General features: G+C 50.2%; 2 protein-coding genes across 2 annotated transcripts in view; one reads left to right on the top strand and one right to left on the bottom strand.

The window, feature by feature from the left end:
- Window positions 1-10,374: 10,374 nt before the first annotated feature.
- GADD45A (growth arrest and DNA damage inducible alpha) lies at window positions 10,375-12,358 on the top strand. The gene is made up of 4 exons (XM_074221215.1): window positions 10,375-10,508; window positions 10,580-10,681; window positions 10,776-10,992; window positions 11,703-12,358. Exons 1-4 carry the CDS (start codon window positions 10,483-10,485, stop codon window positions 11,814-11,816), a joined length of 459 nt encoding a protein of 152 aa, XP_074077316.1. The 5' UTR covers window positions 10,375-10,482; the 3' UTR covers window positions 11,817-12,358.
- A 7,091-nt stretch (window positions 12,359-19,449) lies between these two features.
- Window positions 19,450-25,028, bottom strand: part of GNG12 (G protein subunit gamma 12) — a 140,409-nt gene continuing 134,830 nt past the window's right edge. Inside the window, exon 4 of the mRNA XM_074221213.1 lies at window positions 19,450-24,671. Coding sequence (XP_074077314.1) covers window positions 24,546-24,671 — 126 coding nt within the window. The 3' untranslated portion in view covers window positions 19,450-24,545. The remainder of the gene's footprint in view (window positions 24,672-25,028) is intronic.

Raw genomic sequence — 25,028 nt, 5'->3', positions numbered from 1 at the left:
AAAAAAAAATTTGATCTATTGACTTCAAGTCAATGTGAGCTTGGACGAGTCACTTAACCTTAAATTGCCTTAAATTAAAAAAAGAAGATTTGATCTATTGACTTCAAGTCAGTCCCAACAATTCTGAGAAGTCTTCACTTTGTTCAGTTGAGTAGACCTAGGGAGCAACTGAAAAGGTGACCATTCATTTAAAAATAATCCTCTGGCAAGGTAGTGATTTTGGAGAGAAGGCAGCCAAGTCTTCCACGTCTGCAAGTAATCTGAGAAGAGATAAGCCACTGAGCTTAGGCTAGGTGAACTCATTTCCCACACTCGAAAGGTCCCTCCCCTGTGGAGACGGACACTGATTTTAGGCAAGTTTCCCTGCAGGACCCCAGATGGGCTTCTGTTGACAGTTTGCCTACAAGATACAAACCTGATCCTGCCAAATGGAGTTGTAAGTCCTGTTGCTAGGGATAATGAGAGCAATGACAAATTAAGCGAACTTGATTCTGACAGCCGCTGAACAATGACCCCACCTGGGCTTCTACACTGTGCCATCTGCTGCCCTGATTCTTTTTCCCAAAGAAGAGTTCCCACCATCTCACAGGTGGGACGTCTTGATGAAGCTGAAGCTGCCACGCAGAATCATCACATCCTGATGGGGGGGGGGGGGGTCATGTTTTAATATTGGCCTCTCTGGAACGAGCTAACGAGCAACGGGGAAAGTTTTGAAACTTCACATTAAATGACACTAAAAAAGAATGTGGTGAAATTGTTCATAACCAAGGGTGAATTGGAAAGGGTTAATGGGAAAGCAGTGTAGCTAGGTGGCTCAGTGGATAGAATGCCTCTGGCCCAGAGTTTGAATTCAGACTCAGGCATTTACCAACTGGTATGACCCTGGACAAGTCACTTCACCCTGCTTGCCTCAGTTTCCTCATCTTTAAAGTGACCTGGAGAAGAAATTATCTCTGTCAAGAAAAACCCAAATAGGGTCAGAAAGAATTGAACTTGACTAAAATATGACTCAACAACAACAGTGTAAGCTAAGTGGGTTGAAAGCTGAGCCCCTAGGTATAGCAAAATTAGCAGCCTGGCCTCCACAATGGGTTCAGATGCCGCCTTTGTTGCTTCCTAGCTCTGTGGTCATGGGCAAATAAATGGTTGTCTTCTGAGTTTGTTCAGTGACCCCATGAATCCAGCTGATGAGTACCTGAATCCCGCCCTGTGTGATCATGGGCAAAGATCTCCCCACAAGGGGCCTTGGGAAACTTTCTCATACAGGGATGGGGAACCTTTGTTCTGTCAGAGCCATTTGGATATTTATACTATCACTCACAGACCATACAAAATTATCAAGTTAAGAATTACATCTGTGGTGTTCTTGGCTGGAACAGACCAAATGATTTCAAGGACCTTCTATGACCCACAGGCCAGGTAACTCCTACCCTGCTCTAGGACTTGCTGTAGGATTGCAGAAATAGAAGTGGTAGAGACTCCCACTAGGAGACCCCCCCCCTTTTAATAGTTGAAGGCTGGAGGCCCAAGGAACATCTGGGGAGCAAAGGTCACACAGGTGGCACCAGAATTCCTTCCTCTCTACTCTGTGGCCCCATAAAACAGAAAGAGGCACAATCCTACTTGGGTTCATGAAATGAATATTACAATTATTATTATTCTCATTTTATGAGAAACTGAGGGGACAGATGAGAATAGGTAGGATTCAAGCCTTGGGCCAGCACCAGAGCCTGATGCTTAAGTTTCAACAGTCTGGGACCTCTGAATTGGCCATCTATTTAGAGTTTACTTAGGACGCAGTTGGACTAAATTGAATGTCATTTCTGAAGTGCCACTGATAATTGGCTAAACCACCTACACAGGTCAAAATACAAACAACCAAACTCAATAAATGAACCTTCTCAATCCATCTGGCTCCGTCAGCTCCCATGGTGCATCTCTCCGGGGAAGGGAGGATGATGTTCTGGTCATGGTGTGCCAGCTGAGAAAGCAAGAACTGACACATTTCTGATTAGTGCCCGGCGCTCCTAATAAACCCTCCCTTGTGTGTCCTTAGGGGGTGAGCTGGAACATATGGCGAAAACCCTCACAGGTCAACCACAGAATGTTCAACACAATCCATCACTTGACAAGGGACTCATATCACTTGGGAAGCAAAGGGGAAAGGACTCATAATGGACCGCAAGATAACACTCTGGACCCTGCATTCTTTTGTCGCTCCAGATGATGAATGGTCTCCGTCAGCCAGCCACATATTCAGCCGGATCCACCGTATGGGATGGGTGGACCCTAGGTCAGTGAACAGTCCCAGATAGAGGCCTCCACAAATGCGGGCCCTCTTCTTGTCAATCATCAGAACATGTGTCTAACAAGAGATTTAACAGGTTCCAGACCCAAAGTGTGATAAGGGACCTGAGAATCAGGTGAGGTCAGAAGAGGGTCTGTACATATAAGGTCATATCTCCAGAGAAAGTAACATGTTACATATGCTCAAGTGATGGATTCAGCTGGTACAAGTTAGCAGGGAGTGAAGGCTGAAGCCTTCCAGAATGCCAGACCCAAAGGGAGGGTCAATGTGCCCATTGTACAGAGGAGCATTTTATGAGTAGACATACTCCCTGGAGAGTAATGAGGGTAATTAGTTGTTACATAAAATAGTGCCTTGTCAGCAACTGAGTAGATTATCATAATTATTAGCTACCTTTAAGAATAAAACAATATTTTTCTTATTTTCCCATATCTATGAAAGACAATGTAGAATAATGGCTAGCAAGTTGACCTTTGACCCAGGAAGATCTGGGTTCAAGTCTACCCTCTCATATTGCCTGTGTTACTCTAGGCCATAGTCCAAGACAGGTAGGTGCCCAGAGACTGAAGAACTGGACCTACAGACAGGAAGATGTGACTTGAAATTCCTCTTTTGACACCTACTAGTGGGGAGACCCTGTTGGGCAAGTCACCGAACTTCTGTTTGCCTCAATTTCCTCTTCTGTAAAATGGGAATAAAAATAGCACCTATCTCCCAGGATCAAATGAGATAATCCTCATAAAATACTGCATATAAATGCTAGTTATGATGATTAGCTAGTATTCTTTCATATCATGAACTCTAGCATATTTTAAAATGCATAAAATAAACTACCTGGCTTTAGAAATGAAACTAATGATATGGAAATGTGCCGATCAAAGTGGAATGATAGGTCTGGCCTCCAGCCTCTTCCCATTTACAGAAACCTGCAAGTCTTATCTTATCTCCTTGTCTCACCTCCATCCTGCTGCTTTCATGTCTTCATTAAATCATAATTTGTATTTCTCTAGTCCTAAATTCACGAGCAACTTCAACCCCTTCCTATCACGAACAACTTCAACCCCTTCCTATAGTGTAAGTGCTAATATTTTTAGACTCCAATGGGTGCGAGATATAATCACACAGATTGCGACCCATTCATGCCCTCTCATCCTCATCTATATCTTTCCCTAAAATCACCATAGAGGATTGTTTTCTGCTGCCACAATCATAAATCCTTAAATTAGAAAGAAGATGCTTTCTTTGGGGTGAACTTTGCCTTCTAAGGTGTAATGGTTTTCTCAGGGTGTGTAGGCCCTCCACCAGGGCAGATCTCAGCTCCCTTGATCCTTAATCCCCAGACAGTCTCTTGAGTCTGCTTTGAAGGAATCCCCCTGTCTCTGTTAGTTGCCCATTCTATTCTCTCTAAGGGTTAGGGAGCTTCCTTACTCAAGGGAGAAACCTGCCTCTCTAAAACTCTGCCATTGATCCTGATGCTGTCTTCTGGTCAAGCAGAGAAATGGATTTGAACTCAGAGCCTGACTCCAGCTCAGGGCTCTACCCACTGATCCACTAAGTTGCCTCAATAGAGGATAATCATTATGTCCATCTGAAGTCACTCCCTTTCCCAATGATTTCCTGTCACTAATATGATTTCATTCATGACCAACTAACTCTCTGTGTCCCCACTTGGTGATTTCTTGGCAGGTATTCTGGAGTGCTTTGTCATTTCCTTCTTCAATTCATTTTACAGATGAGGAAACTGAGGCAGACAAGGTTAAATGACTTGGAATTTTATTAACATGGTTTGGTAAACATGGGTTCCTCTGAAACCTCAAATAGCACATGCATTGCTGAACTTTGAACAACAAGCAGAGAGCATTTTGTTCTAGGATCTTCGGGGAAGACCCTTTTAACTAAGACAGCCTGGAACTTGATGCCCACAAGCCCCATTCTCAAGGAGTTTCTTCTCTAATGGGGATGAGAATGACATAGGATTGGGACATAAGAATAACAATAGGGAGAGTGAATACAGCATAGCTTCAATACAAGGTAACTTGCCTCAGTTTCCTCAACTGTAAAATGAGGGCTATGCCCCACCTCACCTCCCTCCCCTGGTTACTCTGCAGTTGAGATGAGATCATGTCCATCAGCCTGACCATTCCTGTAACTCTTCCCTGGTTCCCTGATGAGGCTGTTCTGGGTCCCTGAGCTGACATCACAAGGCCGATGATTACTCCACTGAGTCATGACGTCCTTGGGGAGCTCAGGTAGCATTGTCCAGAGTCAGCTGAGAGCCTAGGCTGGTGCCAGACCCACTCGGGGGTCACTACACACGGCTGACTGATAACCATGGGGAGGACATAAGGTGCTGCCTCTCTTTGGGCCTTCAAGCAGTCTGTGCCTCGAGAGACTCAGCAGCCCTTGGGAGGGAGGGAGGGAGGGAAGGAAGGAAGGGAGGGAGGGAGGGAGGAAGGAAGGAAGGAAGGAAGGAAGGAAGGAAGGAAGGAAGGAAGGAAGGAAGGAAGGAAGGAAGGAAGGAAGGAAGGAAGGAAGGGAGAGAGGGAAGAATGAAGGGAGGGAAGGAAGAAGGAAGGGGCGAAAGAATGAGGCAAAGCAAGAGAGAGGGAGGCAGGAAGGAAGGGCAGAAGGGAGGAAGGAAACAGGCACTTACTCAGCAGGTACTTTATTTCAATTCCCCCTCTCCCAGTTCCTTGGTCACCTGTAGAAAGGCTTTCCTATGGACAATAGCCACACCCACGGGCACTCTGGGCATGTTAGGTGAGTAGAGCTGCCCTGGCATCAGGCTGTGTCCCGGGGCAAGTGACTGAGCTCCCAAGGCCCCAGGTCACTCTCCACTTGCCCTTTGCAGAGCGATACCCATTCTGCCTTACCTGGAGTCCCTTCACTGGGACCAGTGGAATCCCAAGTTCTGTTTGATAGAAGGGGGGAAGCTCAGTCTCTTCCAACCCTTCCTTGGCAGTGGTTCACACAAATTTTACTCTTCCCATTTTACAGATAAAGAAAAGGAGTCTAAGCAGCCAAGGGGACAGCCCCCCCCCCCCCCCCCCCCAAGGATCTGTCCTCTGTATCCACTAGCCCCAGTTAAGGCCTCGGGCTTCATCAGGACTAAAGAGAGAGTGAATGCCATGTCATCTATGACTGTTGGCAAGGGGGGCGTGCCATTGTTGCCATTTAAGTGGTCTCATGGGGGCTTCTGTTTGAAGGAAAGTTAAATAACCCAAGGACCAAACATCTGGAGCATGGTTTTCCTCTCTAACCTGGAGTCAGAGGGTAGAACCTGGTTCATAGCCCTCCCTGGTCAGATTGACATAACTGGGACCAATCCCCATGCTCCGCAGCTGTAGAATGAGTCCAACAATCAGTGGCTCCCTAGGCCCTTGTGGGAGTCAAATGAAACCAAATGAAAATGACCTGGGCCAGTCAGTCCACAATTATTAAACTCAGACTGTTTGTCAGATACTATGCTAAACTCTGGGGGATACAGAAACAGGCAAAAGACCCTCCCTGCCCTCAAGGAGCTTCCAGTCTAAAGGGAGAGATAACATGTAAACAAATTAGGGACAAAGTGATCTCTACAGAGGTCAAATAAATTCCTAACAGAGGGAAGGTACTGGAACAAGGAGGGGTATCCATTTATATTTACCAAATTAAAAATTAAAACCCATAGAATTATTATGGAAATGATTTTGACCTTTCAGATGCTCAAAAAGGATCTTGGGACTCCAGACCACACTTTGAAAACCACTGACTCCGTAGATGATAAATCTCATCCAGGCCCTCAGGGGGCAGTTAGGGGGTGCAATAGATAGAGCACAGGCCCTGAAGTCAGCAGGACTTGGGTTCAAGTATGACCTCAGACTCTTCCTAGCTATGTGACCCTGGTTAAGTCACTTCACCTTAATTGCCTTGGAAAAAAGAAAGATAGAGAAGTTCTGAGACCCAGAGAGCTTCAGACCCTGACCCATGGTCACCCAGCAGGGTTGGAACCCAGGCCTTCCTGACTCCGGGTCCAACACTTTCTCTCTTATACCGTGCTGTCCATAAGACCATTTACAGTGTCAGATTTGCCATGTGACCTTTTCCATAAACCATTGGAGTAGGTGCTTAATAGATGCTCATGCAAACATGTAAAGGGAAATGACTTGGTCACTTCATTTACTTATTCTTATAGAATGCAATTTCCTTGGGAGCAGGACCATGGGGAGGGGGTGAGTGACTGGCTAATAAAAGCTTGGGATCCCTATACCCCAGGAGCCCTGGTAGGGTTTCTTCTAATTACTAGAAAAGGCCATGGGGCACAGGGGTTAGAGAGGCAGGAAGTCCAGGGGTCAAACCCCAGCTCCAGTTCATACCAATTGCGTGGCCTCAGCCTTCTCATCTGTAGAGTGGGCAGCACAACACAAGCATCAGTGACCTGTCAGAACTATGGAGAGATCCCAGGTCGGGAAGCTACTACCTCCGCCAGGCGTTAGGGTCTGGGGGGGGGGGGGGGGCGAGGGGCTGTTTATGGAATATGGAGGAACCAGGCCCACTTAGGAAGGCCTGATGGGTGAAGTAAGCGAGGAGGGTGGGGATGACATGACTGGACATCCAAACTAGAAATCACAGCAAAGAGACCGTGAGGAAATCCTGGAAGCCTTGGAGCTTGACCTAGCTTTCAACGCAGCCCCTTCCGAAAAGGGGACAATGGATCTGGAGGTAGAGAGCTGTCCCTGGAGAGATGATGTCATACCATGTGTCATCTGGAGTGTGAGGTGATCTTGGAGCTGCATGGGACAAGTTCTGTGTCAGCCGTGTGATGTGTGGCATGATCTTTGGAGTCCGAAGGGACCTGAGAGGTCATCAGGTTGGACTTGACCACTTTTCAGATGGGACACAGGCTCTGAGAGGGGCAGTGACTTACTTAGGAGCACATGGATCCCAAATTGAAGGGGTGGGTGGGAAGCCCCAGCACAGAAACTCCAAGTCTCAGAGGTGGGAAGGAGAGGAGGTTCTCTGGCCCTACTTCAGACCCAGAATTCCTGCCAGGATATTCTGCCAATGAGGTCATGTAACCTCTGCCTCCACAGTGCAATGGAGAGAGAAACCAAGAATACTCTAGTAGAGAGAGAAAGAGAGACAAAGAGAGAGGAGAGACAGAGACAGAGAGAGTGACAGAGACAAAGAGAGCAGGTAAAAAAATTCAGAAATGGAAAGAGATAATGAGAGACAGAGGCAGACAGGAAACTCAGAAAAGAGAGGAAGAGAGAAGAGAGACAAAAAAGACATGGAAGGAGAGGGGAGAGAGAAAGAGGGGGGTGGGGGGAGAGAAAGACAGAGACGGAGAGACAGAGAGATAGAGAGAGAGCTTATTCTAGATGCAAGGTGCACAAATGTCAGACTGTGGGTCAGGAAATCATCTGGTAGAGTTAGTAGGTCAGTCAGTCAACAAGAATTTCTTCTACATTTGATGTTTGTCCTTTGTTCTTAAAAAAGGGCCTGACATCAGGGAGGTGATGTCATGACAAGCACATGACTGGACTGGAGTGAGGGGGGTTGGGCTGTCACCAGCCTCACTTTCTCCTGAATCAGGATGAGTGGATGTGAGACAATCAGGATTAAATGACTTGCCCAGGGTCACGCAGGTGGTAAGTGGCAAGTGTGTGAGGTCGGACTTCACTCAGATCCTCCTGACTCTAGGGTTGGTGCTCTAGCCACTGTGCAACTAACTGTCCACTTGCGATGTGTGACTCTGAGCTAAGTCCTAGGGGCAAATCCAATCCCTGCCTGCCCTCAAGGAGCTCCCAGTCCAATGGGACTGGGGTCCGCTATAGTGGCCAGAGCTGAGCAGGATGAGACAAGATGCCTAGGCAGGGGAGGTGATAAAGCTGGGCCAGAGTCTGATCTGGACTTGGGGCAAAAGTGAGCCATGGAAGGGTGTGGAGCAGAAGAGGAGAAGCTCCCAGCTGAGTTCGTGGGGTAAAACCACAGAGCAGCCATTCTATGACTTGGAGATGGTTTTTAGCAGAGCAGTGTGACCATGTAGGGGACAGCAAAAGGACTTGGACCAGGTTGGCTGCAGTCCACATGGAGACTTAGAAGACTGCTAGAGTCAGAACAGACCTGAGTTCAAATTGAGCCTCCATCACAGCCTAGCGGTATGACCCTGGGCAAGTCACTTGTCTGCTGCTTGCCTCAGTTTCCCCATCAGGAAAATGGGGAATAGTGATAACACTTCCCTCCCAGGTATTGTTGCAAGGATCAAATGAGATAATAATCCACAGTGCCATGTCAAATTGAAAGCTTTTTTTAGGGTTTTTTTTTGGCAAGGAAATGGGGTCAAGTGACTTGCCCAAGGCCACACGGCTAGGCAATTATTAAGTGTCTGAGGCCAGATTTGAACTCAGGTCCTCCTGACTCCAGGGCTGGTGCTCTATCCACTGTGCCACCTAGCTGTCCCTGAAAGCTTATTTTTTTTTTAAAAGAAAGCTCTTACCCTTACTAGATGAGATGTGGGGCCTCCTCACATAGAGCAGGGGTTCCAAAGCCCAGAGGGCTGATCTCCATCAGGATCCTCCCTTCTGCTTTCTTTCCCTTAGCACCATCAGGGCAGGAGCCCCTTTGGTCAACCTGGCCCTCCCTTGCCTTGCTCCACCAAATTTGGATAAACAGACCCGAGCAATGGATCAAGAAAGATATAATCATGGGAAGGGAGGCCTGCCAATAGCCCCCCCATTCGACCTTTGCCCATGTAGCGGCTGGCCCTGGTCTGACCTAGCCACCCCAGGGAAACCTGTTCATTATCTGGGGTGATTTCAGATGGCCATGAGAGCATCCTGTGAAAAGATGATATTTCATATCATATAGTAGGGACTTGAAAATAAATCTCATCTCCGACATTTTCTAGCCGGTGTGACCTTGGACAAGTCACTTAACCTCAGCCTCAGTTTTCATGATCTGTTAGATGGGTGTGATAATAGCAGCACCTGTTGGAAAGTAGAGGGGTCGAGGGGAGCTTGTTGGGAGTAAATGGGGCCCACCCAAGGAAAGGAGTCCAGGCCAGCCTGCAAAAGAGGACTGATCTGATGATGGTCCGGATGAGATTTTGGCAGAAGGCCTCAAGAGTAGTTTCTCCCATTTCCCGAAAGGCGCCCGGGACCAAGGAGGGAGCACCCCGGGCCCAAGGAGGAGCACCCCGGGCCCAAGGAGGGAGCATCCCGGGCCCAAGGAGGGAGCACCCCGGGGCCAAGGAGGGAGCATCCCGGGGCCAAGGAGGGAGCATCCCGGGCCCAAGGAGGGAGCACCCCGGGCCCAAGGAGGAGCACCCCGGGCCCAAGGAGGAGCACCCCGGGCGAGGACGTGGGCACGGCGCGCCTTGGACTCTGCCACCCTCCTTCCCTGCACGCCTGCCCCCGCCGCAGGGGCCAGCATGGAGTCGGGGGGGCCGCCAGGGCCGGGGGCCGGCCGCCCCCCGCGGACGCCGGGGCTGGCGCTCTGCCTGCCCCGTCCCCGCCGCCCGCCGCCCTCCGAGGGCGAGGTAGCGTCAGGGCAGGGGGCTCCGGCCCCCCGCGCCCCCCGCCCCGCTGCCTCGGGTCGCGGAGCTCCCGGCCCCCGGGCCTGAGTTCGAATGCGCCCGCTGGAGCAGAGCGCGCCGCGCCCCTGGCCAGAAGCGCAGCACGGCCCGCGACGGGCCCGCAGAAGAGGGGCGACTCCCCCGCGGTCGTTCCCCCGACTTCTGCTGCCCCCCAGTTCCTGATCGGCCCGGCCCGCGGCAGTCACCTGCGGCGAGCTCAGTGCGCGCGTGTCGGGGGCGGCCGCGTGGGTGCGTGTGCCGCGCGCGCGTGTCTGCGGGGCCCGGCCGCCCCCCTCCCCCCCCCCGCTCCGAGCCCCCCTCCCCGGAGCCCGGCCCCGCCCCCGAGCCCGCCGGCCAATGGGGGCGGGGGGGCGGGGCGCCTCCCGGGCCCCGCCCCGCGCCGGGCTCTCCGGGCCGAGCCTCCGCGCGAAGGGCGAATGGGCCGAGAGGGCCGATCCGCGCGGGCCAATGGGCGCGCGGCATGCAAATGAGCGGCGCGCCGGTTGGCCGGCGGCGGCCGGGATAACTGCGGGGCGCCCGGCTCTTTGTCCTTCAGCGCCGCGGGGCCGCCGCAGTCCGGGCCGAGGGGCGGGCGGCGCGCCGGGCCGGGCCGGCCACTATGACTCTGGAGGACCGGGCGGACGGGTGAGCGGCGCGCGGGGCCGGGGGGCGGGCGGGCCGGGCCGCGGGGCGCTGACGGCCGCTCCCCTGTGCAGGATGGACTCGGTCGGGGACGCCCTGGAGGAGGTGCTGAGCAAAGCCCTGAGTCAGCGCAGCCTCACCGTGGGGGTCTACGAGGCGGCCAAGCTGCTCAACGTGTAAGTGGCCGCCCCGTCCCCCACCCGGGGGCGCCCCCGCGGGGCCCGGGCCCGCCGCCCCGCCCCGCGCTGACGCCCCCTCCCCGCCCCGCAGGGACCCCGACAACGTGGTGCTGTGCCTGCTGGCGGCCGACGAGGAGGACGCGCGCGACGTGGCCCTGCAGATCCACTTCACGCTGCTGCAGGCCTTCTGCTGCGAGAACGACATCAACATCCTGCGGGTCAGCAACCCGGGCCGCCTGGCCGAGCTGCTGCTGCTGGGGGCCGGGGGCGCCGAGCAGCCCCCCGACCTGCACTGCGTGCTCGTCACGGTGAGCGGGGGGCAGAACAGTGCGGGCAGGTGGGGTGAAGCCGGGGAGGGGGCGGCGCCCCCGGCCCCCCCCCCCCCGAGCCCCAGCCGCCGCCCTCCGGGCCGCGGGGGCTCAGGCCAGTCTGGGTGCAAGAGGAGGGGCCTCCTGGGGACGCCGGGGCTTGTGTGTGGCCCGCCTTGGGGCCCCGGGTGCTGGGCTGACACCTGGGTGCAGGTTTGGGGCCCGGGTGCAGGTTTGGAGGTCCGGGTGCAGGTGAGACCCGGGTGCAGCTTTTGGGGCCCCGGGAGCAGGTTTGGGCTCCGGGTGCAGGTTTGGGCTCCGGGTGCAGGTTTGGGGCCCCGGGTGCAGGTTTGAGGTCCGGGTGCAGATTTGGGGCCCGGGTGCAGGTTTGGGGCCCCGGGTGCAGGTTTGAGGTCCGGGTGCAGATTTGGGGCCCGGGTGTAAGCTGAGGCCCGGGTGCAGGTTTGGGGCTCCGGGTGCAGGTTTGGGGCCCCGGGTGCAGGTGAGGCTCCGGGTGCAGGTTTGGGGCTCCGGGTGCAGGTTTGGGGCTCCGGGTGCAGGTTTGGGGCTCCGGGTGCAGGTTTGGGGCCCCGGGTGCAGGTGAGGCTCCGGGAGCAGGTTTGCCCTTTTGGGGCAGTTTCCCTGCAGCCCGCCCCCCGCAGCCCCCGCCCCGCTTCTTCACGCGCCGCCGCCGCCTGGCTTCTTTCCAGAACCCCCACTCCTCCCAATGGAAGGACCCGGCCTTGAGCCAGCTCATCTGCTTCTGCCGGGAGAGCCGCTACCTGGACCAGTGGGTCCCCGTGATCCACCTCCCCGAGCGGTGACGGCGGCCCCCGCGGAACTGAGCCCAGGGGGCCGGCGGCTCGGGATACCTTTGTAGTTGCTCCCGCCCTTCCTCCCTCCACGGACGCCAGGATTAGCGCCATCGATGCCCAGCAGCCTGCGGGCCCAGAGATGACGGGTGGGTGGGCGGCCGGGGCCGGCGTGGCCGGAGGAGAGCGGCCAGAAGGCGGACGGAAGCGGTTTGGAAACGAGCGAAGCATCGAAAGGCACCAAAACCCAAGTGGCCGCGAGCCGGGGGGCACACGCGCCCCTGAGCACGGTGGCGCTGCCCCTTTGAGAAACCCAGAGAGCGGGGTGGGCCGGAACCGGACGGGCGGCGGGGCTCTGGGGTCGGATGCCCCGATGGAAGAGCAAGGGGCCGAATGCCGTTTTCCACCCCCGTCTGTCGGCTCGGGACCGGCTGCTTCAGTTCTTGGAGTTTCACTAGGAACTGCACTGAGTTCTTGACGGACGCGCAGGTCATTTCTGCTGTACACTCTCGGCAATAAACTGAGTAGAGGAGTGAGTGGCGCTGGCCAGGGTTCGCCTCGGTTGTTTACTGCAGTGATGCGTGGGGGAGGGAGACGCTCCTCCCCCCGGCCCCAGCCTGGGGTGCTGGTGCTGGCAGGGGGGGCTGTGTTGTGTCTTGGACCTCCGGCCTTCATCTTGCCCCTCGCAGGGCTGGCTTATCTGGGGAGCGTGGGGGGGGGGCTGGCAAAGATCTCTGGGATTTCTGGGGCCCCGCAGCAACTGCTCCCACGCCAGGGGCCCTCCACCCTCGCAGCTGTGTGTGTGCTTCGATAAAGGGGCTTTGGTTCCATTCTCCCAGCTGCTGGAGGAGGGGCTGGCAGGGGAGGAAGATGGGAGACCCCAAATCTCCACCGGGCTGTGGGTGGAGGGGCTTCGAGATGCACTTGTGCAAACTGAGGCAAAAATGAATAACCGAAGGACTGATCACCCTGGGGAGTCGGCCTTCTCACTGCCCCCCCCCCATCGGGCTCCAGGGTCTCGCTTATGCAGGAGAAAGAAAATGGGGCTCACTGGCAACCAGCCAACCCTCCCCCCAACCTAGCCCTCTGCAACATCAGCAAAACCTTGGGTCCTCCTCCCCTCCCCCCTCCATATGCTTCTACACTCCGCATCTGCTGCCAGTGGGGGCTTTCTCCTGTTGACTGTAAACTCAGTTTGTCCAGGGTCATGCCCAGAACGAGGGCTTGAGGGTATGTTGGTGGTTTCTTGGAGTTTCTCAGGTGATAAGGCCACCAGTAAACAACACAGCTGATGTTATTACCCTGCACTGAAGTCCAGAAGATTCCATGTGGGATCTGGATGGCCCTTCTCTCCCAGGTGGATGGAACCCTTAAGTGGGGTTTTTAAGTGACTGGTCCAAGGGCCTATAGCCCATCACTATCCAGCAGCTCCCTAGAGCTCAGAGGAAAGGACAAGCAAAGACTTTCTAAACTGTTGCTTGGGGAAAAAAAATATTGTCCATTTTTGTCTTTGGGCTGGTTTGTTTGAGGACTATTTCAACAGTGATGTTTCTTTTTTTTTAAGTTCTGCAACCGTCCTCTTTTCTTGTAAGAGCAACAGACTCCAAGCAACTCAGAGTAATCTAATCTGGGCAGCTGATTGTAAACATGTCCACAGCTCTTTGGAAGTGGTCCACCTTCAGTTAGCTGCTGCTTTGGCCCCAAAAGGTTGGCCTAGCTTGGTCAGCTGTCACTCGAAAAACCTAAAGAGGCCCTGTTTCTGTCCCCACCCCACCCTTTTTAATTCTTTCTGTTGAAGAAGGTTGGAAAGTCTATCCCTACCCTAACCTGGATCTTTACAAAGGGAGAAAATGCAAACAAGACTTCCTTAATCCTAAAACTGGGGAGTGGGATAAAGTGCTGAGACTTTGGGTTCATCTCATTCTATTTCTCATGGGATCCAATCCAAAACCATGGATTCATTAAAGCTCCCCAAAGGGACAGTCTCTGCCCTCCAGAAGACTCCCTACAAAAAAAGGCATCCCTGGTTCCTGGGGTTTGGGGACTTACTGCCCTTTGGAAATGTCTGAGAAGACTTTACTGTAAACAGAACCCTTGGGAAAGGCGTGTCCCTAAATCTGAAATCACATGGGTAGAAGCATGGTGGCCTTTGGCTGAAAGCTGATGCAGCCCCAGCTCTGGGTTTAGCCGGGGCTCCTGGCTGGCTGGCCCGGCCCCACTGAAGCTTCCTTTTCCCCTAATAAAAAATCCCCTCCTAATAGATAGGTAGAGTTTCTCCAGACAAATTTCCACTTGGGCCATTTCCAGAGATGCCCCATTGGTTGGTTTCCTCTCTGGCAGGAGGTGGGTGGTGGGTTTCCCCTTCCATCCCCTATATTCATCACATTGATGCTTTACAAAAATAAGATACTTGAGCTGATTGCATTGGGCAATCAATTATTGAGAGAATTCTAGGGACTGGGCATCCCCAGAGAGACTCTTCACTGGGGATGCAGGGAAAGACCCCACAGTCCCTGCTCACAGGGAGTCCCTTCTTCTCACAGAGAAAGGTAATCATCATCATATTTGATCTACATTTTTGAAGAAGACCACGGCATCAGGGCCATGACAAACACATGAATTGGATCTGGGGGGGGGGGCTAAGTCCCCAGCCTCACTTTCTCCTCCAGAGCCATCTGGGTCCAGTGGCCAAATATGGATCAGGATAACTGGAGATGGCCCCGGATGGGAGGTGATCAGGGTGAGGTGACTTGCCCAAGGTCACACGGCCAGTGTCTGAGGCCAGAAGCTGAACCAAGAGAGGAAGACTCCAATACAGCCTGGGCTTCCCAAGCTAGAGACACCAGCCCTTTCTCAGCTTTCCAGGATTTCTGTCCCAGGGGTCCCCACTTCCCTTGGCCTTGGGCCCAGCAGATCTCCCTGGGCAGCTTGGGGAGGCTCTGGCCTCCTCAGACTTTGCAAACCTGAGACTTCTTTATCTTTCCCTTCTTTTCTCATTCTTTGCACATGCAAAAAGATAGCTGCAGTACACTGATAAGAGACCTAGAAATACCGACTCTTGCATTTCTTCATCTAAAAGAGGGGATAGGACTAGACCAGATGCCCCTCCCCCCTCCAAACCTGGGCTCCTTTGATCTTTTTAAAAATAATTTTTAGAGATTCCATATGTACAAAGTCAGCCGGAGACCACCAAGAGAGGGGCTGTACTCAGCGTTCCACCCTGCCATGTTTTCCTTCTCTCCTGCTCAGTCGTCTGCACCCCCTCCTGGCTCAGGCCCCGGACAGCCACCCATGGGTACCTGGACAGTTCTGCAGAACTTGTCTCCCTTAGGAGGCCACTGGCAAAGCTGGCAAGAGAGGACAATTCCCCAATCCCAACCGCTTCTGACTTTCCAAGTGGAACAAAGGTTGTGTTCCAAAGACTTCTGGGAATGTGCATTTTTTTGTTGGGGTAGGGTACACCATAATGAACAGAAGGTACGAGCATGGAGGGCTGCTCTCCTGGTCCAAGATGTTCCTTCTGGGTTTGGGGGTGCAGAGGGCATGGCGGGGCCATCTAGCAGTAGGAGACTTCTGACAGATCTGGCACCTCTGAGCTTGGCCAGAAACTGAGGGAGATTTCCAATCTTTGCCTGGGGGATGAGGGAAGCTTATTCAATCTAATCTGGTCAAGATAAGGGGCCCTGAGTCCTCCCACTGGAGACAGTTTGTGAAGCAAGAGAAATAAGGTTGGAGAAATCTCAGAATCCATCCCAGCGGGCCTGGAAGAGATCTCAGAGGCCAACAACCCAAACTCCTTTTAGAGACAAACCATCAAGGCTCAGGAAGATTGCTTGGTACCTCAGTTTCCTCTTCTGTGAAATAGGGATTATAACTCCACCCACCTCAAAGGTAGTCATCTTTTATAAAGCAATAGATGAATGCCCAAGGGTCATCTCCTGGAGACCAGGGACTGTTTCCTTGAGTTTGGTTCTCCAATACCTAGCCCATCCAGTGGGTATGTATTCAACTCTGGCTCATGGACTGCTGGGCCACATTGGGGAACCCCCATAGCCACCCCCAAGTGGACTATTGACCCTGGAAGCACCCTTCTTTCCATCTCTTTAGACTCTCCTAATAAGCTAGGGAGGCTGATGCTTATTAGCCCCATTCCACAGAGGAGGAAACCGAGGTCCGAGGGTTGGGCCGATGAGGCAAGATCTGAGAAGCCAAGGCTGGCGTGGCCCCTTCCTTCCTCCCGTTTATTTTGCCTTCAAAGATTTTTCCCATCCTATTACCAGGCTGATGATTCGGTGGCAGAAATGTCAGGAAACAGTTCTTTAAATAGCTTTTTAAAAACCCTTAATTATATGTTGCTAGATCACATAGCCTTCTTTCACTCCACGTCCTGAACTCTGGTCTGCTCTTCAATTTGGGGCAAAATAAGGTGCCCCCTCATGGTTCTGGGAGCCCCAAAGCAGGTCTCCCTTCTCCATCTGCAGAGAATTTTGGAAACAAAAGAAATACCAGACTTTGTCTCCCAGCCCCTCCTGCTATGACTCTCCATTTGAGGGACTTGTCCAAAGTCACAGAATTTACAGTTAAACTTCTCCTGATTCCCCTAGCTGATATTGCTTTCTCTGCCTCCAATAATCTGACTTGTCCAAGGAACTCAGGTTCCCCCCAGGTTCATTGAGAGGCCTAAGCTGGGCATAGTTCCCCCTACCTCTAACCCCCATGGGCTTTGGGATATAGCAGGCGATACAGTGGATGGAAAGTTGGACCTGGAGCTGAGTTCAAATGCAGCTTCAGACACTTCCTAGCTGGGTGACCTTGGGCAAGTCAGTTAATTTCTGTCTGCCTCAGTTTTTTTCCCCCTGTAAAATAGGCATAACATATAGCACCTACCTCCCGGGGTTATGAAGATAAAAGGAAGAAATACTTATGCATAAATATTATTCATCTTGCAGGTTTATGTCAAAGGGATGGCAAGGCAGGGTGGTGTTAACTGAAAGTTAGGAGGAAGTGGGAAGGGGTCTGGAGGGCACAGAGCTGGGGCATGGATTGACTCTTAGCTGTGGAGCTGGGAGAGGCTGGAGGAACCCTTGCATTCAAGAGGAGGAAACCAAGTTTCAGTGGTGTGCCCAGGGTCCCAGAGAAGGGTCCAAGGTGGCTCCTGAACCCAGCTCTTCTCCTCCCTGCCAACTTCGGTGGTCTATCTACTCTACATTGCCTGGAAAACAAAGGAGAGAGAGCTGCTTAGTAGCAAGAGAGCTGCCTTGGGATTCCTGAGGATGTGGGTTTCCATCCTCACCTTTCTAGAAGATGCTTCCCCTTTCTGGGCCTTGGTTTCCTGATATGGCATGGCAGCCAGACGGTTGGGTTCAAAGGCCCTCTCTTCAATCAATTGGTCAAATAATAAGTTTTTATCAAGTGTGAGAGTCAAGCTGGGTAGAGATAGTGGAGTAAGGTGGCCTGGCCTTCCAAGGAGCTTCTGCTCTCTTGGGGTGACATGTGCTTACAGACAAGTAAGTACTGGTTCTACTAAAAACATGAGAATAACAATGATGGCTCTAGAAGGAAAGGCTTTGGGGGGAGTGGAGGGGCAGGGGGACACAGCTTTGCAGCAGCTGGGGGGTGTGGGGGTAGGGGAGGAGCTGGAGTGTCCCAGGTGTGGGGGACAAAGACTTGTTGTCATTAGGCCAGTGAAGCCGGAGCCTAGAGTGTGTTTAGGTAATGAGCCTGTTCAGAGAGACTGGGAGCACTTTCAATGCTGGGGGGTGGCTATCCGGAGTGGCAGACTTTGGCTGCTCCGGGGAGGATGGGTTTGAGAAACTGAGGCAGAGATCCCATTAGGAGAGTTTGCCAAGGGCCATGGGGGAGGGGATGGAGGCTGTGAGGGAAGAGAGAAGGGACAGATGAGAGGGATGTTCTGGAGGGAAACTTGAAAAGACTCAGCAGATGGTGGGCTCTGGGGGAAGGGGCAGAGATCAGGGGCTGGGGAAAATGGGGGCTTAGTGGTGTCCTCAGGGCAGAGCCGTGTTTCACTTAAAGGCGGTGGGTGGAAGGAGTATTATTTGAAAAGAACTGTGTGGGGGGGTGTAGGGGGATTACTGAGAAGAGGGCAGGGGGAGGAGAAAGTGCTAGGCCCTGTGTGGATCACTTTACCAATAGGACTTCATTAGATTCCCACAACTGTGGGAGAAAGACACTAGAATTATCTCCTTTTTACAGGTGAGGTTAAAGTGACTTGCTCAGGGTCACAGAGCTTGTCTGTGTCTGAGCTCAGATTTGAACTCTGATTTTCCAGACTCAATCCACTGGGCCACCAAGCTGCCTAAGGTCCAGGGAATTGAGCTAGGAAAGGAGAAGCAGGTTGGGAAGTAGAGAGACAGGGTGCCCCTCTGTAGAAAAGTGGAAAGTGGGGAGAAGGCAGCAGAGGTGGTAACTCCCATTCCACAAGGAGCAAAACCCAGTGGAAAGGGGCTGCAACGTGGGGCCAAGAAGACCTGCATTCAAATTCTGCCTTGGATACTTACTATGTGGACTAGGGCAAGTCCCCTCAAGTTAACTCAGTTATCTCATCTGCAAAATGGAGCTAATCCCAAGGGCTGGTGATGGGGATTGAAGGAGACAGTAGGTGCAAAGGGTTCTGCAACCCTTGCCACATTATAGAAATGTAGTGATTGGCTGTCACTTCCCATTATTATTGTCATATTAGTAATAGTATTAATGTGGAACTGCAATGAGTGCTCCCCTTCCCCAGGCTCCTAACATCACTAAGGTAAAGCTTTTAGAGACTAAAAATGCCCCATAGCTTCATGATTCAGCACTTGCAATGTCAATAATTTACAGTGAGATCATAGGCAGGGTGTGTGTGTGTGTGTGTGCGTAGGTGTGTGTAAGACCTGGGTTCAAATCCTACATCATAATACTTCTGAGTTGTGACAGGCAAATCACTCAAGCTGTTGGGGTCTCCGTTTTTCCATGGCTAAAATGGGGATCACGCCAGTCATCACAAAGGTTGTTGTGAGGATCAAGAATATGAACAATAATACTCGGACAAAATGCTAACTGGATAGAAACTCCTATTATTTCCAAGGTTATGGAGGACTCTTTCAGACTAGCCCAGTGAGGTAGACTATAGGAGTATAATTGCCCACATTCTATGGATGAAGGAGTTGAGGCTCAGAAGTGGTATGGGCAGAGCTGGGATTTGAACCTGGGATTCCCTTCAGAGCAGTTGACATGTGGGCAATCCATGTGTTTTTCACCCCCTCCCCAAGGATGAAAGAAAAGGGGGAGAGGATTGCCTTGGCTGCCTGGGTCCCAGACACAAGCCTGGAATTGCCTTCTCCCCCCAGTGAGGGAAGAGAGACTCCAAACCAGAGGAGGAGGGATGGAGGAGTGGATTAGGCTGGAGGGGTCTAAATCCAAAGGACCTTGGGATCGGTGGTCGTGACAAGAGCAAGGAAGGACCCTGGGGAGGAAATGCAGCCTGGAAGTGTCCATGCCCTCGGATCAAGCCCCATTGGCCCCACCCCAGTGCTATCTGTCCAAGCAGCCGACTCTGCCCAGGGGAGAGGCAGGGAGTGAGGTGGGAAGGCCCGTGACCCCTTCTTTGATGAAGCACCCAGGGAACAGAATGAGACAAGTGGAGGCTGACTCAGTATAGAAAGCCATGATGTTTTTAATTCATTTGATTGGCATCCGTGCTGTTGAACATATGAGCTGGGAAAGAAATGCTTTCATCTTTTAGTCTTTCAAACGATGATCACAGTGTCAAGGTTATATACGACACAACATAGAAGTAGCCAAAGAATGTTCTAAGACAGCTAGGTCTCATTGACTAGAAATCAAAGGCAAATTTCCAGGGACACCCAAAGGACACGGAGGGGAGTTACATTAACAATACAAAGAACATTAAGAAAGTCACAGAGTTCATAAAATCAGAAGAAAAGAAAAACACCATCATCACCACATAAGTAACAAAGTCAGTTTTTCCAATTGTGAGAAAATAATCCAAGAACAAGCAGTTTCAAAGGCTGTTAGCTCGTGAGGACATAGGGGAAGGAGCAACATTTAGATATCGGGAACAGCGATGTTCACAGCACAAAGATGGCAGAGGAAGGGGAAGGGTCGTTGGACCATGGAGTTTTCCAGTTGGAAGGACCAGAAGTCATCTGGTTCAGCTATCATTTCTCAGACCAGGAAACTAAGGGGCAGATCAGAAAAGTGCATCACCCAGTGGTGGGCAGTCCCAGTTCAATATTCTTTCCATGACAATGAACTTTTAGACTAATGGTGCCTGGAGAGCTTCTCTGAAAAAACCTATTTTAGAGATGGTAACATCCAGGATGTTGGCCTTTGAGTTTACACATTTTGAGGACTGATCAAGGAACTGGGAATGTTTAAAAGAGAAGACTCAGGAGGGACTTGATTTATTCTGCATGACCCTCAGAGGGCAGAAATTGCAATGAGTTCAATTGAGGCTCAAGGTCAGGAAAATCTTCCAAACAATTAGAACTGACCTAATGATTGGTCTGGGATGACCTTTGAGCAAGGACTGGGTGATCACACATAGGGATGTTGTCCTGGGGAACTTTTTCTAGTTTGAATCGGCCAAGATGCCCCCTGGGTCCCTTCCAACTGTTGGTAGTTTATGATTTGAAGGAAAGGATGATTTGACAAATTTCCGTACCACTGCCAATAAGCCACGAATTATAGATTTCAATCTGAAGTTTCTAGATTCGATTTTCTCATAATTATTCTAATTAGATTTTTAAAATTTTTACTCACTCACTTAGTCATATATTCATTTTTTGGGAGGGGTCAGTAAAGAAGGACTAATTTATGTTAGAATTCATTTTCTAAGCCCATGCATCTTTTAAATGTATAGCTCAAAAGAAAAATAAATTCAGGGTAACCAGATTGCTAATGTCATTATTCCCATTCCACTTAAAATCTAGAAAGTTAGCTAAACAGAACTGAGAAGACAACTTAACACATCCTCTACCATTTGTTTTTCTAGCCTCCGCCTCAGATTTAAAGATGCCTCTGCATTTCCATAACTCTTTATGATTCTGTTAAAACATATGCACATTTATATACACTAAAGTATCGGTATAAATTTTTCTTCTGGCGGTTTACAGATGAAAAAAGTACAAAAATTGTTTCAATTGGAAAGCAAACACCAGACCTTTTCTCTAAAAGGTGAATATGGCACTTTTGATTTGAATTAGCCCAAGGGAACTTAAAAACCAGATTCATAGGAAAAAAGAGCAAGCAGACAGAAGGTATCATTTGTTAATTGATTATCTGATACATAAAATATTTCCCCTGTTCAAAATGTGTTTCTGTAAAAGATTTTGGGACCAATAAATTCTATTTAGCACATGGTCATGCTGCTGAGACCTTGAGTTTAAATAAAAACTGTACAGACATGTTAGAATAATGAAGGGATAGAGATGAACCAAGAAAACAGCATATTTGCAAAACCACCATCAAAGTATACACACTGAACCCACTCTGTAGGAACTTCAGTGATAACAAAGCCAGAGGGGAACCATTTTTATATACACATTTGTGGATGTATATTTGTGTCAACATTACAGTGGTAGCTGAAAAAAAAATTATACACCGAGGTATCTGCCCCCCCATCATCAAAGCAACTGCTCCAAGAGCGGCTGAACCTTAGAAGGGGAATCAAGTCGGTTCAATAAAAGTGACTTCTGTACTTCTGTTTATCATATACATAATATATTATCTTTCCTCATATAATCTTTTTGGTTCTAGGTACATCAACAATCTTTTTGGTTCTAGGTACATCAACGCTGAGTTGCTATTTCTGTCTTGGTCCAGAAGCCAAGGTCTAGATCTGGGGTTATTTGGCTATCACGGCTGGTTGGGAAGGTTTGCCCACACTCAAATGCTTTGATGCTCTCTAGGAGGCCAGTGGGAAGGACCACATCGACCAGGGCAGAGGTAGCATACCTTGGCCAGGGCAAGCACAGTCAGAAGAGGACCAGAAATAAGAGGGAGGCACGGGGCTGCAGAAAAGGGTCCGTGTAACACCACTGAATAAAGAGCAACTGCCCTTTATGGCATCCCCAAGTAGTCAAGTGTATTCAAATCCATCATTTTAATATATTTTTGCAACAGGCTGCATTCTATGTGATGAATGACACATGGTTAAAAATCAGAATGGAAAATACAAATTAGAGTTTTGAAATGGTTGTTAGAAAAATATAATCATTGACTAAAAGGATGCGAGTGTCAGGAGGCAGTAATGACATTGAGAACGTTCTTCCTCATCTACATCTCCAGGTTAATGTTTCAGAAGGGCAGGACAACATTTCTGCTTTGGACACAGGGAAACTGAGGTCTACCATTCACTTGAGGAGGGAACAAAGGACAGAACTGAGCAGCAGTTTACATATCTGTGAGTAAGAGGTGATGGTGAATCCCAACCATGGAAGGGCAAGGGCTCCCACCCTCCACAACGGGAGCCACAGAGCAACAAGAGGAGAATCTATCTGATGACCATTATTCATACAGATTTGAAGGGTTTTCTCTCCAAAACCCTTAAGAGAAATAAGAGATCTCAAAAGGGCTTGGCAGCTCTGAAGAAGAACATGCCATTGTTAATGCCATTGAGAGTCATTGTCAAGAGTTTCCATGGGTGATTCTTTCTTGGAGAGGGTTTCTGGCAACTTTGATTCATAAGGAATTTTGGTAATGACTCATATTTTTAGAGCTCCTCCAAGTTCTCCTATGACAACCCTGTGAGGGGGCAGCGTTTGCATCATCCCCATTTTATAGATGAGGACACTGAGGTTAAAATATACAGAATTCTCATTGGAAAAGTGTGGCCAGTTTCTGTTCTCTGTCTATAAGCAACTATTTGAAAAAGGTCCCTCTTGACCTTACTGCAAAGGCTTTGCCCAGACTATGGGCCCATCTAAATTCAGGAGAAAAAATCTATGGTATGGAAATAACCAGGGGAGTGATAGGGTGATTCTGTTTTTTCGTTTGTTTTTTTAAGTTCTAATATAGTGCCTATTCTTACCTCTAGGAAAAACATAAGGAGGGTGGGCTGGGTGACACACATGGTAGGAATTGGAGACTCCACCAGCACCTTGCACTGTTTTTGGTTCTCTCTGAACAAACTATCTTTCCACCCACAAATCAACTCTCTGGGATTGGGCAGCGGAGATGAAGCATACTTTTCAAAGAGGTAAGAATGAGGTAAGGGAGGAAGGTTTAGGGGAAGGAGGGAAAGAATGAATGAAACTACAAGGAGAAAGGAGGTGGACTCCCCCAATCTAACATGCTAACTGATTTTCTTCTCTCTGGGGAGAACCAGGCTCATATTCATGAAACCTCCCTCCTTTGATGAATGGCTCATGGATACTCTTCGTCTCCTACTTATCAGACTTGTTCTGCTTGGCCTTGGAGGGCTGAACTAGGAACAACAAGGGGGGAGCAAATTGAGGTTTGAGGTTCAGAAAAACCTCCTAAGCCTCAAGGTTATGCCAAAGTGTAATGGCTCATCTTGGGGGGCAGTCTTTGAGCAGAGGGGGAATGATCATTTCTTAGTATCGATGGAATTTGGATTGGCCTAGATCGAGAGCTTTTTCACTAGGGTCCATGAACTTGGGTTTGGGGGGAATAATTTTCTAACTGGATTTCAGTATAACAGGTTTCCTTTGTAATCCTATGGATTTTATTTTATGAATTAAAAAAAAGAAAATTCTGAGGAGGTGTCCATGGTCTTCAGCAGAGCGGGTAGATGACTTGTTGGGAGGGGAGTTGACAGAGAGGATACGTGTTAGGCACGGGTTGGACTATCCGACTCTGGGATTTGGGGATTCTGTATCCTGACTGTGCTGAGTCCAGAGAAGCAAAGAGGGCCCTCACAGCATAGCACCTCAAATTACAAGAGGGGTTTTGTTTTCGCTCTCTTAAATTGGCACCGTTTGTATTTAGGCCGTGAGGACCAGAGAAGCAAACGAAAGGGAGAGATGACGATGATGATAATAAAATGACCAGAATTTGGTATCGTGGGGGGATAGGTTGCCCTCGTCCCCCAGAAGCTGTAGGCAAACGCAGTTGTGGCTGGCTTGGCTCACAACTGGAGAGAGAGAGGCAGAACTCGGGGGCCTAGAATGCAGGGGATGGGGGGGCATGGGAGAAGGGGAAAGATATTTTCAAACTAGAAAATATGCACTTTGAAATGTATATACAAAACCATATATACACACCAAATACATGCAGAACTTGTGTACTGTACAGAGAGGCACCAACCCAATTAAGGATAGTGAGAAGGGAAACATTTTAGAGGTTGGATTTGCCCCGGGCCCTGGGGATTCCTGGGCCTGGTGGATCTGGAAAGAGGAGGAGGCAACTTTGGTCTTCCCTCAAATCAAAAAGTAGATCACTGGACGATGAATTGACACAGAAACCAACCCAAACCAACCCGTTCCTTCAACGTGAAGCCAACCTAAGAGAATAACCACCTCGAATCATTTCAACTGGAAACCAAGAAGAAATCGACTGAATCTCATCCATTTCGTAAAGGGGACACTCTAAAGAGAGGGAGACTTTTTAAAAACAAAGGCTTTAAAACTCATTTTTTTGTTTGTTTTTACAAGTTAAAAGCATTTTCGTTTTTAGCAGTGGTTACCAAGTGAGCGGAAGGTACGTTTCTTCATGGAGCTGCTTAGATCATGGAGGGGCGGCACCCACAGGCTCCCCAACCCACTATAATATGATGCAAGTTTTTTTATCCTTGAAGGGATTTTCTGAAGTTGGGATTCCCATGAGCAAAGGATCGCCCCTGGCGTGTTCCTCGCAGTAGGACATGAGATCTGCCGAGGCCTTGGAAACCTGGAGGACACATGAACCAAAGTGAAAGAGAAGAAAAGAAGTAAAGCCATTAAAAAAAAAAAAAAGGTCTATTTCCAAACTTGTAAAACACGTATGAATCAGTGGCAGGACGTGTCTCAGTTTCTGCTGAATAAAAGACAAAAAAGAGGTTGGTATGTGGGACAGAGTTCAGAAACTGAATTGAAGGTTTTGGGCCCAGAGCCAAGATCCTACAAGCTCTGGGTAAATTACAAAGCTTCTGAATTTATGGTTATAGACTTGGGGGGCGGGCAGGGGGGAAGAGGGGCCAAATGAGGCAGAAGATCCAAGCTATCAGCATCCAGAGGAGGCTGGGAAGGGATGCACCTGCTTTGATGG

This window comes from Macrotis lagotis, chromosome 2 (assembly GCF_037893015.1).
Source record: "Macrotis lagotis isolate mMagLag1 chromosome 2, bilby.v1.9.chrom.fasta, whole genome shotgun sequence".
NCBI classification, from domain to species: Eukaryota; Metazoa; Chordata; class Mammalia; order Peramelemorphia; family Peramelidae; genus Macrotis; species Macrotis lagotis.
Note: the sequence above shows the minus strand (reverse complement) of the source record. Positions and strands in the feature narration are given on the sequence as shown.

What these genes read in the sequence shown, in the direction of transcription:
- GADD45A (XM_074221215.1), top strand. Translation starts at nt 10,483, where the DNA reads ATGACTCTGGAGGACCGGGCGGACGG. An exon ending in CTGGAGGACCGGGCGGACGG is followed by an intron (nt 10,509 to 10,579) that starts GTGAGCGGCGCG and finishes TCCCCTGTGCAG; the next exon opens with GATGGACTCGGTCGGGGACG. An exon ending in GCGGCCAAGCTGCTCAACGT is followed by an intron (nt 10,682 to 10,775) that starts GTAAGTGGCCGC and finishes CCCGCCCCGCAG; the next exon opens with GGACCCCGACAACGTGGTGC.